The sequence below is a fragment of the Vulpes lagopus genome, chromosome 4 (genome assembly GCF_018345385.1).
Source record: "Vulpes lagopus strain Blue_001 chromosome 4, ASM1834538v1, whole genome shotgun sequence".
NCBI classification, from domain to species: Eukaryota; Metazoa; Chordata; class Mammalia; order Carnivora; family Canidae; genus Vulpes; species Vulpes lagopus.
This window is the reverse complement of record NC_054827.1, coordinates 26,759,933-26,775,003: the sequence shown is the minus strand read 5'-3', so window position 1 is coordinate 26,775,003 and position 15,071 is coordinate 26,759,933. Positions and strand designations below refer to the sequence as shown.

Here is a 15,071-nt window from a genome sequence, read left to right as displayed (position 1 = left end):
AAATCTCTTATTGGTTTTTATTAAGCTATTATCTGTTATAATTTTGTTATTTTGTGGCTTCAGCTTCAGGAACCTAAATGCTAGTTAAATTAAGAATGGAACAGATGAAAACCTCTGTTTTCTGAGCACTTTTGCTTCTTATTAATGACATTGTAATTAGAGGCACTAACTTCAGAAAACAAAATAAAAACTATTCACCACCACTTCACATCCATTAGGTTGGCTGTTATCAAAGCAATACAAAAATCACACACCTTTGAGAGAACATGGAGAAATTGGAAACTTTGTGCGTCGCTGATGGGAATGGAAAGTGGTACAGCTGCTGTGGAAAAGACTATGGTTGTTCCTCAAAAAAATTAACATAAAATCACCATATGATCCAGCAACTGCACTTCTGGTATACACCCAAAAGATATGAAAACATGGTCATGAACAGATATATTTATAGGTGCATGTTCATAGAAGCTTTATTCCCAATAGCCAAAAAGATAGAAGCAACCTGAAAGTCTACTGACTAATGAACAGATAAAATGTGGTATATACATGCAATGGAACATTATTCAGCCTTAAAAAGGAATGAAATTCTGACACATGGTAAAATATGGATTAACCTTAAAGACATCAGTGCCAGGTAAAATAAGCCAGTCACAAAAAGTCAAAAACTGTATGATTCCATTTATACGAGATATCTAGAATAGTCAAATTCATGGAGACAGAAATTAGAATGGTCCCTCCCAGGGGCTGGGGGGAAGAGGAGGACGGAGTAGGGAGTTATTATGTAATGGGTATGGAGTTTCAATTTGGGAATGTGAAGTTACAGAGATGGATGGTGCTAATGGTTGCCCAACAATGTGAATACTTAATGCCACTGAACTGCACACGTAAAAAAAAAAAAAAATGGTTAAAGTGGTAAATTTTTGGTTACCATAACTGGGGGGGGGGGGGGTTGCCAGCATTAGACTACAGTCCAAAAGGCTAGAATTTTTAATAAAATTCCTGCTCTGATGAAAGAAAAGTTGCTAATGATCCTGAGAACAAGATGCAAGCAATCTCAGTTGACAGGAATGAAGACAATGGAGGAAACAGCATCTCAGAGGTGTCAGGCTTGCAAAGAAGAGCCTGGGAAATTTCAAAGCTGTGGCCCTTTTGTACTGATACATGACAAGGAGCATCCCCCACTCTGAGCAGAACATTCCATCCTGGCAGTCACCAAAGAGCCCTCACTGCCAGGATCACCTCCCAAGGGCGAAGTCTAATGACAAATTCTATTTGAAGCAAACAGCCATCCTTCTCCTCCTTGTAGATAGCTGCCACGTTCTGTACAGAGGTGCAGCCAGGATGTTCCCTGCAGTGGAGGAAAATGCTGCCACTGCATCTGCTGCTTCCCTGATAACACATCGTGGCCCATGGTGTCTCCAAGGCCGACTGAGACAATGACGGAAAAGGAGCTCATTATTCATCGGAGCCCAAATGGATATGTGCCATCCCACACTCAGTCTAACCAAGAGCTGACGGGATGTCAAAAACAAGGGGGCAGGGAGGGAAGAGTGAAAAGTAACTCATCTAAAATCTTTTTATTACTTCTCAGGGATACAAGCAGTGCCTTTCCGTCTTCAGTTACAGGAATGGAACTTACATTGCTGAGATAGTTAAACACCTGGGTGGGGGGGCGATGGAGATCAAGGAAGAACATACAATTTCTGAGTACTGAGATTTACTACCCAAAGTGATCTGGAGTGACGTGGGAGTGGGTCTGCTCAAAACAGTAATCGGGATTCACTGATGATTCAAAATCCCTTCTGTGCTTGGTCAGTCTTTACAACAAGGGCATTTTCCCCCAGCTGGGGCTATAGACTACACAGAATAAATATTATACAGAAATAATGAAGGAGAAACTAATTTGGAGAAATTAAACCACCTTTTTCTGCAGCCCAAAAAGTGGATCCAGAGATGGGCTCCGGGTGGTGAGTGGAAGAAACAGTGTCCTGGCAGGATATAGCTCTAAATGCTACTTCAGTCTCACCAAGTTAGAGCCCTGAAGAAAAAGAACCAGAAAGGGTAGGGTTCCCCCCCTCCGCTTCTTTCAAAATTTAGCCTTGAACAATGATCGCCACTACCCAACAAGCTGGGGGGGGGGGTGCTTCCGTCATTTACTCTTTTAAATTATTCAACAAGTATTTAATCTACACTTAACCACCAAGCAATATGTGCTTATCAAAGAGGGAAGAAAAGATACAAACTCAATGAGGGGAAGTTATAAACACAAGGCTTTAGTAAGCTCAATATTTTAGCTTTCTTAGCCTCAGTGGCAATTCCTAGACTGGAGACAAACGCTTGGGATGACAGTATTACTGCTGGAGATTTCCAAATTTAGCAAAGCAGACAAAGCCTCACCTCTCTTATCATGCCCCCTCCATGCTCAGAACCCCAAGATGTGCCCACTACCAAGACTCTAGTGCCCTCGTCAGGAATGTCCCCTTGTGCTGGGCTCAGTTCAGCTCATGTATTTTGGCACAGCAGAGCAAAGAGAAAAGAAACAATTCCCTCCTCCAGGTTATCTTGGCCCAGCATTACCTCCTAAATCTGGCTACCAGCTCCAGAATCATGCACCACTCTGAGCTGTTTTCTTCCAGTCCCCAGCAGTCTGGGGCAGATATCCAAAGCCAGAGCCTTGGGCTTTGGGAGAAAAAAAATCTGAAATTGAGATACAATGCAGATTACCATCTATGTCCTCATGAGATAGAAAAAAGAGCCTATTGGACACAGAAAGACCACCTACATTCACAGTATTGTGATCTATCTTCTGATATATTTGGACTCAGCCAAATCCCAAGGTGTCAAGAGAAGGCTAATGATTGTAATGATAAACAGCAATCCTATACTTCAGTCACTCACAGACTAGGATCCACTCATGAGCCTCATTGTTTACTTAAAGCCTTCCCTTGCAGTGTCCTCACACAGGAAACAGAGATGAAGGGTGTGTGTGTGTGTGTGTATATATATATATATATATATATATATATATATATATATATATATATAAAGTCTCAGGTAGGAACTGGTAGGACTATATCCCAAGTAGCATCCAAGTTGTGGGTAAACTAAATTTGGGTTTGTTTTTTGTTTGGTTTTTGGGATTTGTTTTTTGTTTTTTTTTTTTGTTTTTTTTGGTTTTTTTTTTTTTTTGGTTATTATGAAAAACAAGATAAACATTTTACTAGGTCATAATGGAGTGAACCAAGGTTAGGACATAGTTTGCAAGGAACCTATTTTCCATTGGGAAAAATATACTGGTTCTCTTAAAGATTAAAAAAATAATGTAAATTACCACATATGTATCTCTCTTTAGCATTCCTTGATGGCAAGTCTAAAGTTGGGGGGGGGGGGTCCTAAAAACTGGATCTATACCAAACAGAGAGGAGTCAACCCATGTTAAGCTTTCAATTTCACCAAAATTTCTTTTATTTTATCTACTTCAACCTGTATGGATCATTTAGGGATAGAGAGCCAAGCACACCATGGCACTAAACAATATGAAAATACAACCTCTCAACCAGCATTTACCTCAAGTCAGTAAGCCTTAAGCCTATATTCTGTAAATTCTCAAATAAATCAACTTTAGACTTAAAAGTAAGACAGAATGTATCACTCATCAGTTGTTCCATGTTACAAAGTGACCAATAATTGGGGGCAGTAGCTAGATCATATGGTCTTTCATAATGCTACTTTAATTTTATCTTAAATTTTATGATAACATAAGAGCACAGAGTAACATGTGCATGCACAACGTTAGAACACTCCTATACAGATGGGAATCTGTCCACTAAAGTCATTTCTGTTAATTAAAAACAAGAACATTAAAAAGGAGTTCTCACTTTCTCATGAAAACTTTGACTAAGGCAAGTTACTTTATTATTTTTGGCAACAAATTGCATGAGTCACAGGAATCCTAATTTTTTACCTTTTGTTTTCATTACATACTTTTTCATTATTTACTTTTAACGAATGTAATGGTCAATGAATCCCTACCACTGTTCTTCATCATATACTTTTTGTTTTCGTTATTATGATTTATTTCTATAAGGCTAGTCAAAATACTCATCCAGTAACACCTTATGTGTAGAGAAAAGCTTTTCACATCATTTAAGCATATCAAAAACAACCAAACCAAACACCTAAGTATTACTAAGAGCAGATGAGAGTTTAAAGGTCTTTGGGCATCTGGCCAATTCATAAATTGTCACTGTAATTTAAGAATTTTTTTTTAAATCTTGTTTTTAATAAAGAAAAAAATAACAAGAAAATGGGCATTGAAGCAAAGAAGATTCCCTGAACAATGAATAGATTACATATGACAAGGGCAATAACCCGCCCAATCATATCTTTTGCTCAACATTTGCTATAAATATACAGGCCAACAGCAGAACAGTTCGTTGCTTTACCCCTCTGTGTGTTTAAGCTCCCCGGTCTAACCTGATATATTAAGACATACAGTAAAACTTTCCCTAGATTCCAAGGACTTACAGATTTCCCACAACTGATGAGAACTATCCCCCAGAGTTTATAAAATATTCTAATTCAGATATTTAAATTACCCTTTTAGAACATTTTTATTTCAGGGAGTCATTTTTCCAAATGACCAATCGTGGTATCATTTTTTTATCATAAATATAAATGAATATATATATATATATATATATATATATATATACAGTTCTCTCCTTGACAGAAAGAAGTGTTGTGCATATAGATTTTTAACAGTAAGATTTATACAGTCTAAAGAGAACAGTCACAAATGCTTGGGAAATTAAATTTACATGTGTATTTATGAAATACAAGCAGTCAAGCTGTATTGTATCTGTTCCTATCGCTACTTACTTAATATAGCTTTTATTAAGAATTATTTTCTCCAGTGCTGGCTAAGAAAATCCCTGCAGCATTTGTCATTTTCATAACACTGTAAGGTCAGCTCACTTTATTAAATAGTTATTGAGGATATTAAAAAAAGGTAAATGCCATTTATCATAAATATTTGATAAACATGCTTATGTTATCGATACATTCCAGTATTATGGGATATACCAAATGTTTACATTGGAATGAAAGACGACGATGTATAAATCTTGCATTAACATTATATATGTTAATCAACATCAGTATTTTTACATCTTTTTGGAAATCGTTTTCTGCCTAAAATAACTGCAATGCTTTGAAAACTAAAGTAGTGCAACAATGATTTGTTTGAATAACAGAAATTTAATTGAAGAGCAAATTATTTTGCATTCTGATTAAAAACCTAAAAACATTTCTTAGCTTGTTCAGTGAGCAAAAGCAAAAGACCAGGAAGCATTTAAATAACCACAAGAAGTGTAAGTAATTTATTCAAACTTCAGATATAAAGTAAACAAGCTAGGAGATTCTGTGTTGTCTTCTAAAATACACTAAACAGTTGGTTTCAAAAGATCCATTTTTCAGAAGAGAACTTTTTATACAGATACTGCTCAGGAGTTTATCTTAGGTGGGGTAAAAAAAAAAAAAAGAGGGGGGGGGAAATTCAAGGAAGACTTCTATTAGCTCAATCCTAAAACTAATCTGTTGCATGTGTAATTTCTACACCAGGAAGCAACTTGCAGGAAACACTGAAGCTGAGCGCATGACAGCTGGAAATTGTTCCCCGGGGTATGATATCACAAAATGACTTTGCTATATTCCCCCTCCAGTCTGGCATCACGGCTCAGGCAGGAACACAACCATCATGCCCCCAGAGCAGCTTCATATCCTTAGATAAGAACCCACTGCCCCACCGCTCTCCTGAAATCTTTTCACCGGAAGCACACAGCACCAGCTCGACCAGGACAAATCAGTCCCTATTCTCCCTGTGTTTTTTTTTTTTTTTCCCTCAATTTGTGCTCTTTTGCCTGGTAGGTTGTGAGTGACATTGTTAACGGAAACCACACAACTGGGTGCATTCACAAGTTTTCAAACACTCAGGCACACACCTTTAAATCCAATGTTCCAATGTGGATTTACTGAGTTTACATTATATAAGACAGCTCTTACTCTTTACTTTTATCCCCCGATGGTAGAATAACTTCTATGCTCATAAAAACGCAAGAGAAACTTTCAGCACGATTTCCGTCAGTCCTTAGCTAAACCTAATAGTTAAGGTTTCACTCAGTATCCTAACTTGAAGTACCTAAACATATGCAATAATTACACAGACGTGTAGCAGTAACTTCATTTTTTCTTAATCTATTCAACTATATGCAGAGAGGTTTCCAGTTCATTTTAGAAACCTGTTTTGCTTAGCATGCCCAATTTTATATGTATTTCCTTTGGCAGACAAAAGGGCAAAACTACCTTCCTGAAGGTGTTCCCCTTAGAAGCACAAAAACAGAACAGTATTCCTCTAGGCAACATGAATATTCCATTTCCAAACATCCTCTGGATGCTTATAAGAACTTTATCCCTAAAGTCTGACGTTTATTTCTAGTCAAAACACAAAACACCATCGCTAATCCAGTAACACACCCCGCAATCCTAGTAATCATTGCCAACTATGATCCCTTTTATATCCATTTCCACCATGTATAGTTCATGATTCACAACTCATGATTCGGGGTAAATGCAAAATCCTTTCTAAATTACATATAATAAAGCGTGTGAAAATTGGACAACGGTATGGCTTAAAAGATTTTGTTTCAGATTCTATAACAGACTAACTAATGTGCTGCAGCACAATGGTGTTGAGCTTTTGTGTTCCCTAATAAGACAGCTCCCAGCAGAGCGTTTCCCATGTTTTACAGTGACATCTATCAGCCAGACCCGGGGAATCCCAACGTCACTCAGCCTTCTTCAGCACCACTGTCTGAGAACAGCTTCTGTCCACAGAGTGGTGCAATCTGAACAGGTCTGGCGCACAAAGTGCATTGTTAAAATAGGGAAATGGTGGATAAGCAATGCTCTTCCCTGGCATCAAAACCAAATCGTTAGGTATCAATTAACTGCAGGATATTGGCACTACAAATGCCAACCAGAAATTTCAGTTATTGGCTATCATCCAATACGAATTTGAAAGAACTGACACACTTTGCATCACAGGCAGACAGAGCATGGCGTGGTGCTGAGTTTTGCAAGAATTCAATTAACCCAACCATCTATTAGATACATAAAGACAGGGGGAAAGCTACAGTGCATGTTAGAATGTATGATGTGCAATCATGTTAATTCCTGGTTTGAGAAGATACCCTGCTACGTTTTAGTGATTGTATGGTAATCGGGAAATTACATAGATATTTCGAACCTAGAAATTATTTTTATGAATGGCATAAGTGCAATGCCACCTCAAACACATAATCGGCTAATTTCTCAGACCTGATCATACTAAGGAGATGTGAGAAGAACACTTCCCAGCGGTAAAATGGGAAAGGGTCTGGGAAATTGATGGCTAAACTTCGCTTCGCAAATCCCTCTTCAGGGCCTACACGAGAAGCTCCACACGCGCATCACGTTTATCTGTTCCGATTCACTGAAGCGCCAAAACATACTCCCAACCAAAACACTGTGAAAACAAAAATTCTGGAGAGGACCTCACCAAACACAAATGCCCCAACTTCATACTTCTCGCACGCACCTCTTCTGTCTGCAAGGTACAGACGGCGCCTATGTGTTGGACATGGAGTTGGCCAAAGACTCCGTCACATTTCTAGGGGAATCTCAGCGCTGTGTGTTTTCCTTGCGCGGGTTCCCCCGGACACCGACCCCCGACCCCCTCCACGCTCGGGACCCTAAGGGGGGGAAGGCGTGACAGTCCCGCGGGACTCACCCTCGCTCCTCCAGAGCCCCCCCCCACGGCGGCCCACGCAGGCACCACCAGCACCTCCCAAGCACAAGCGAGTTCGACGATGCGCTCGCGGGAAAGCCGCCGGCCCCTTTCCACTGTACTCGGCGAAAGAAACCCCAAGGGATGGAAAAGTTTCAGGCGGCCCCAACCGAGCAGCCAACTCGGGCGCTCTCACCAGTGGCAAAGTCTAGGGAACAGGTAAGCAGAGAAGGCTCTGCCTGCGGACTCCAAGCCGCGAAGCCACCTCGGGGAGCCGCTCAGCTCCGCGGCCCCAGGCTCCGCTCGTCAGCCCGCGCCTGCCCCGCGGCCGTCGAGCCCCCGCGCGCGGGCCCGCGACCTCCCCGCCCGGCCGGAGCGCGCCCCGAGGGCGAGGCACTTACCGCACCGCTTGCACAGCACCCGGCTGACCTCCTTCTTGAGGTTGCGGCCCGTCTCGAGAGGGGGGAAAGAGGCTCGGAAGGCGGCCGGCGCGCGGCTGCTGCTGTTGGCATCCGGCTCCATGAAGAAGATGTACCTGCTGTCCTCCTTGAGCCTCCCGCAGGAGGGGACGGCGGGGTGGCCCCAGGCCCCCAGGCGCACGGTGAGCAGCGAGTCCTTCTTCAGGCCGCCGGCTTTCACCGCCCACACCTGGTGCACCTTCACCAGATAGGGCGCCTCGGCGTCTCCGGGCTCGCCCGCGCGGGGCGCCGGGGCGCTGGGCCGGGAGGGCACGGTCCGGTTGGCGGCGGGCGGCGGGGCGGCGGCGGGCGGCTCGCGCTCGGCGCCCCGCGCCCCTGCCCCTGCCCCCGCCGCCGCCCCCGCCGCCGCCCCCGCCGCCGCCCCCGCCGCGCCCGCCGCCGCCGTCCTGTCGAGTGCCCCCTGCTGCCGCCGCGGCGGGTGCACCTTCCCCTCGATCACCACCGCGGCGCGCTGAGCCAGCTCCTGCACCGAGCCCACGCTGGGCGGGGACGAGTAGCACACCGAGGCCCCCGCGGGAGCCGCCTCGTCGCCGCCGGCCGCCCCCGGCGCCAGGGCCGCGGTGCACAGCAGCAGCAGCGGCAGCAGCGGCGGCGGCGAGCGGGCGGCGGGGCCGGGGCCGGGGCCGGGGCGCGGGGCGCGGGGGCCGGCGCTGCCCGGGCGGCGCGGGGAGCGTCGCCATCTCATGGTGCGAGGTGCGTGCGGGCTGCTGCTGTCGGTTCGGACGGTGCCTCGCGCCGCCGCGCTGCCTCCCTCTTCCTCTCCTCCTCCCCCCTACCCTCCCCCTTTTATTTATTTATTGGGGGGGGGGGGTGTAGGAGAGTTGTTTGTGGGAGGAGGAGGAAGGGGAGGAGGAGGGAAAGGAAGAGGTGGGTGGAACCACCGAAGGGCGAAGAGGTATAAGGGGGAAAAGATTAAAGCAAAATAGAAAAGAAAAAAAAAAAAAAATCCGCTGCCACCGCCTCGGTTGCTGGGAGTGACAGGTCCTCCCGCCGCCGCCGCCGCCGCCGCGCCCGAGCCCTGCTGTCGGGGCTGCTGTCACGGGAGGAGGACGTGGAGGCGCAGGAGCTGCTCAGCGGGTAGCAGTCCTTTGTGTGAAGTGATGCTGCGGCGGCTGCCGAGGCTGCGAGCGGGCGGCTGGGCGAGAGCGCGAGGGAGAGCGCCCTGGAGGCGGAGTTGCGTGCCTGGAAATCGCTGGGTGGCCGCGGCGGCGGCGGCGGCGGCGGCGGCGGCGGCGGCGGCGGCGGCAGCGCCCGCGCCCTGCGCCCCGCCGGCCCGGTGACCTGTGCTGCGGCCCCGCCCCGCGCCCCGCGCCCCGCGGCCCGCGCCCCGCGCCCCGCGGCCCCAGGCAGCTGCGCCGACCCCGGCCCGGCCCGCGAGCTCGTCCTCCGCGGCCTCGCCGGCCCCGCGCGCCCCCGCCCGCGGGCGCCCCGACTGCTGCAGCGGGGGGCCGGGCGGCCAGGAGGCTGCAGTCCGGGCGGGCTGCGGAGGTGCGCGGGGAGCGGGGGTGACGCTCCGCGCCCGGGGACCTGTTAGCGGGCGCGGGACGTCCGGCCGCCGCGGGGAGCAGGGGCGCCCGGGCGGCGGGCCCGCATTTCAGAAAAGTTTTGGGTGGATGGATCCTTGAGAGGCGGCAGCGAGCAGCACGGTCGCGGGGCCCCGCCGCAGGTAAGGCGACTTTGCACCGGCTCGCTCCCCGGCAGACGTGGCCCCGCGCGGCGCTCCAGGCGGGACGCCGCCCTCGCTCCATCCTCATCCTCGGGCCGCTCTGAGTCCTGACCATCCTTGCCGTGTCGTCCGTCCACACCCTTGGCGCCCCGTGATTTTAGGACATGTGTGGTACTGCTGATACGAGCGAGGTTTGGGTAAAGTAGTTGCTCAATAAGGCAATTTTGTATAAAGTTTATGCCACCTCGTCCGCTAGTCAGTTTTGGTGAATGATTAGAATGAAATGAGAGCTGCTCCTGCGACTGCTGGAACAGAAATCTCAAACCTGAGCAGCTGTAGGTTACATATTCCACCCGAACGCCCCACCACCCCAACTTTACCCTGCTCCCTGCTCCCCTCCCCACCCTGCCCCGCCACATTTCAGGAGCTGTCTTAAGACAGGAATTCGTCCCCCAGGCGTGCTCTTTTCAAACAAGTACCGCGCCACAGAAAGAGAACGCATCTTCAGCATTAAAAGAAAATATTTCCTCTTATGCTTTTTTATGGTGAAAAAAATGTATTCAATGACCTCATAAACCTGAGTTGAAGTTGTTATCCAATGGCCAATAAATCTACTGGGTGAGAATCGAAGATTTTAAAAGGACTCTTCATAACATCTTTTACTTTAGGATTCTACAAGTTGCTTCCAGCAGCTTATTAAACGTGTGTCACTTAAGTTTTAGATTTTTTGGTGTAAAAATAACAATAAGATTTATAAGCCACAAAGATTTTTTTTTTTTCTTGGCATAATATAGTTGGCTGGGAAACAGTGTGCCACTCCCTCAAAGTCCAGATTAGAAGGACAGGGTCTTGATGCTCATTGTGTTTCAACTGTGGGGATTCCTATTTCTTATGCCCTGATGGTGTGCTTCAAGAGAAGATCCCCATGTAGCAGCATAATAGTGCAGGTCTGGCCTCCAGTATGTTCTCTTTAGCGCTGGTGCTCCTACCGATTTAGTAAAAGAAAGTGATCAGGGGATCCCTGGGTGGCGCAGCGGTTTGGCGCCTGCCTTTGGCCCAGGGCGCGATCTTGGACCACGGGATCGAATCCCACATTGGGCTCCCGGTGCATGGAGCCTGCTTCTCCCTCTGCCTGTGTCTCTGCCCCTCTCTCTCTCTCTCTCTGTGACTATCATAAATAAATAAACTTTAAAAAAAAAAAAAAGTGATCAGACATCCAATCCTATCAGGTGTCTTCACTTTTCTTTGACCTGACCTCACACGTTTCCGACTCTCAGCCTTTTTGTAGTTGCAACTTTCTCCGGTGATCTCCACCTTTCAGACCTTGTATCATACCCCAGTTTTGTTGGCCTAAAACAACATACATTCACTTGGCTCAGGATTCTGCAGGTTGGCAATTTTGACCGGGCTCAGGTAAGGGGATTCTTCTGTTCTCAGCTGGACCCACTGAAGGCTTTGCTAGGGTCTGAGTAGACTCAGATGGCCTAAACTGAGACAGTTCATCTCAAACAATGGGGTCTCTTTCCTTGGACAGGCTTAGTCTGAGCTTGTTCATGGCAGCTGCCCGTGTTCCAAGAGAGTAGCCATTAGCATGCAAGCAAGGCCTCTTGAGGCCTAAGGTCAGAACTGACACCTGGTCACTGCCACCCTTACAAAGCCAGTTCAAATCCCAGGACTGGAAGGGTAGATTCTCTGAATGTGAGGAACTGAAAATTTGCCTCACCAATGGGCAGGGATATCAGAAGGGAAAGAATTGTGGACATTTCTGCAAACAATCCCCCCTCAACAGTAAGCTTCCTTGGAGGCCCACTTGTCCTCTGGAGCCTTTCTTAAATACTAGCTACTCAGAGTGACCGCTCCCCGCGTGTTCCCAGTGTGTCTCATGCCTCCTCAAATTTGATCTTATTTTACTGAGTGCACATGCTTCAGCTTTACCCCCAACACACCAACTAAATTGTAAGCTTGTTAAAAAGCGGGTACCATAGTTTCCCCATTCCCCCATGTTAAGGCAGTTTTAATTACTCAATAAATGTCAGCTGATTCATCACGGACTGATGTGGTAATGTGATGACCATGCATTACCCCAAAAGTACCCCAACACTGTCACAGGGAGATGGAATTCCAGGCAATAAAAACAACAATAAAATTTTAAAGCACTGGCTTACAGTCATTAAATTGCAGATACCTCCTCTTAGTATTTTACAAAGCATTTTATGTATGATTAAAAATAAGCTGCTTATGTTTGTTTTAAAATGACTTTTTTAGATGTATTTTTTTAAAGGCCTTTACCTAACTCCCACATTTTCTCCTACTCTCTCAGCTAAGTGGTGTTAAGGGGGTAATTCTTGTGGGTATTCTGTGTGAAGGTAGGCCTTCCAAGAACAGTTCACTGCTAAGAACTTTTTGCTTATGTATTTCATTTCAGCTTTTATATCAGAGTCCTCATTTTTGAGGGCACCCACACACTGAAGGGATGTTACCCTTTTTTGCCCTTATTTTAAAATGAAAGGGAAATGGCATTTCCACTATGATTAACATAAGCTTGAAAAGGGGTATGGAAAATTGTTCAGTGTGTTTAAGTGCTTTTCAGAAAAGGGACAACTTAATTTGTCCACACCAACATTTTAAAAAGAGAAAAAAAGCTCATTCTCATATACATCCTAAAACCACAGTTCTTAAACATTAGTGTGCATCCGAATCACCTGTGTATGAAAATACACAGATTGCCAGGCCCCATCCCAGAGTTTCTAAAGCAGATCTGAGGTGAAGCCCAAGATTTTGCATTTTTAACAAGTTCCCAGGTGATACCCTTGCTGCTGGTGGAGAGACCACACTTTGAGAACTACAGCTCAAAACTTTAAATTTATAAACTTCAATAGATAAAGCATAATAATGCCATAAACACACTCAGGGATTATATTCAAATATTCGGTGTTCCCTCCATCATGTATTTTTTCTTATCTCAATTTTGCAAAGAAAACAGAGGTTATTGGAGTCTGATGCTTTTTAGCAGATCTGTTCTGACCAGTTTAAGAAGGCACAGATGAGCACTTACTGAATCAAAAGTATGTGTTTCCTTGAGGACTTAACCTTGGAACCAAAAGAAGACTAGGCCTCAGAGCAGTTGTCATCACGTTACCTGGGAATATTTTATCTGCTTAACTAAGGAAAGAACAGATAAAATTATACAGGTACATGTGAAATAACAGTTTTACTAGTTTAGAAAATCTAAAGAGGAAGTCCACAGGGCAATGGTGAACTCAAAAAGTTTTCTCACCCCCAGCATTTTATACATGATTAAATACTTCTAAATGGTGGCTATTGAAGGGGCAACAGGAAATCCACAGAGGCACTGCTATCTACTTTATCATCATTGACCAACAGCACACAGAGTTCACACCTCCACCATAAATCATGAAACAACTATACTTCTGGTGCTGGAGTCCTGAAAGCGCAATCTCCCAAAGAAGCTTCACTTGCCTAGCAGCTTGTCTTGGAACGGGGACCAGGGTCCAGAACAATTTAGACACAATTAACAAGAAGCTGGACTTAAAAGAAGAGCAATTCAAAGGAAATGGTGAATCATAGACCCATGGAAGCCACCCATGAGCAGCAATGTGACAAAATGACTCTACTGAAGAGTGGCTAGAAAATTAAGAAGGCTTTATTAAGTACCACATATTATATGAGTCTTCAAGACCTGGGCCAAACCCCTTGAGTCTTAGACACTGGGGGAGTGGGGGAGGGCCTGGTCACCTCTATCAACACACCCATCTGTCCATCCATCTAGCCATATATTTAATTCCATAATTTAAAAATGGCAATACTATGTGGCATAAGGCAGGAATACAGACATGAAAGGTGTCTGCTCTGAAGAAACTCAGAACCCAGGGCCGCTAATTTTCATACTTTGGTCTGATGTGAAATTCTGTAGGTTTCACATATTTCAGCCCAGTTGAGGGAGAGGAAAGAGAATGAAACCAAGAGGATTTTCTGATTTCTTTTTTGTAATTCAAGACACCTTTAAACTTTGTGTCAGGTATGGCAATCCAGAAATCCCATATAGGTTTACTTCCTTACCCCACAGAAGCAACAGCCCTTGCCAGGCAACCCAGAGATGAACATTCCTTGGACATTTGCATTGGACAGTATATGTAAAGTCTGGAGACATAATTGGCCTAGGGTCATATTCCAGTTCTGTTTTTTATCAGCCCTGTAACTTTACAACAATTCATGAATTTTCTGAGCCTATTTACTTATTTATTAAGTAAGCATAGTCTGCTTTATTTCATGAGACACTTGGAAGAATTTAAACAGCTTAATATAGGGGCACCTGGGTAGTTCAGTGGGTTAAGCATCAGACTCTGGATTTTGTTGGCTCAGGTCTCAGGGTCATGAGATCAAGCTCAGCACAGAACCTGCTTAAGATTCTCTCTCCTCTCTCTCTCCCTCTCCCCTTCACCCCCTCCCCACTTCACACCCTCTCTCTTTCTCAAAAAATAAAATGGCTTAGTATACATGAAAATCCTTTAGAAATTTCATTTATGCAAAATACAGAGTGGATAAACGATATCTTGTCCTCAAGAATCTTCCGACATAGTAATAAAGAGGGTATATTTTGGAAATTGCCTTAAAGTTGGTTATATGTCTATTTAAAAGTCTATTGTCAGAAACTCATGACTTCCCAAGGACACTTATTCTTTATTAGACATATCTGACCATTTAAAAGTGCTTTTCTATAATGGGCTGTAAGACACTTATTTAAAACCCGTTCATATAATGCAAACTGCAATTCTCTGGTGTGCACCTATGTCATACCACTGTTTGTCTAAACTGAGTCAGCTATGATTGCTGCTCTGGAGCTGGCAATCCTGTCTGTCACCTCCTCTCTCCCACATGTTTGCATGAGTTCATGATTTATGGTGGGGGGCAGGAGGTATCGCGTTTTTTGTTGTTGGGAGTGTGTGTGTTCTGAAGGACAAAGGAGGGACCTGCAGAAGAAACAGAGGAGGGGGGAGGATGGAAAGCTGGATGGTATGGGATGTGTTCCCCAAGCTAGCTCAAAACAGGGGCTCCTCCTCGTAGGGATAGAATCACAAGTAAA

General features: G+C 45.3%; 1 protein-coding gene across 2 annotated transcripts in view; it reads right to left on the bottom strand.

Moving 5' to 3' along the window:
* NRG1 (neuregulin 1) overlaps nt 1-8,986 on the bottom strand; it is a 1,076,683-nt gene extending 1,067,697 nt beyond the window's left edge. For both annotated transcript variants that reach the window (XM_041753501.1, XM_041753509.1), the window contains exon 1: nt 8,224-8,986. In XM_041753501.1, the coding sequence (XP_041609435.1) occupies nt 8,224-8,986 (763 nt within the window). The remainder of the gene's footprint in view (nt 1-8,223) is intronic.
* Between the last annotated feature and the right edge of the window lie 6,085 nt (nt 8,987-15,071).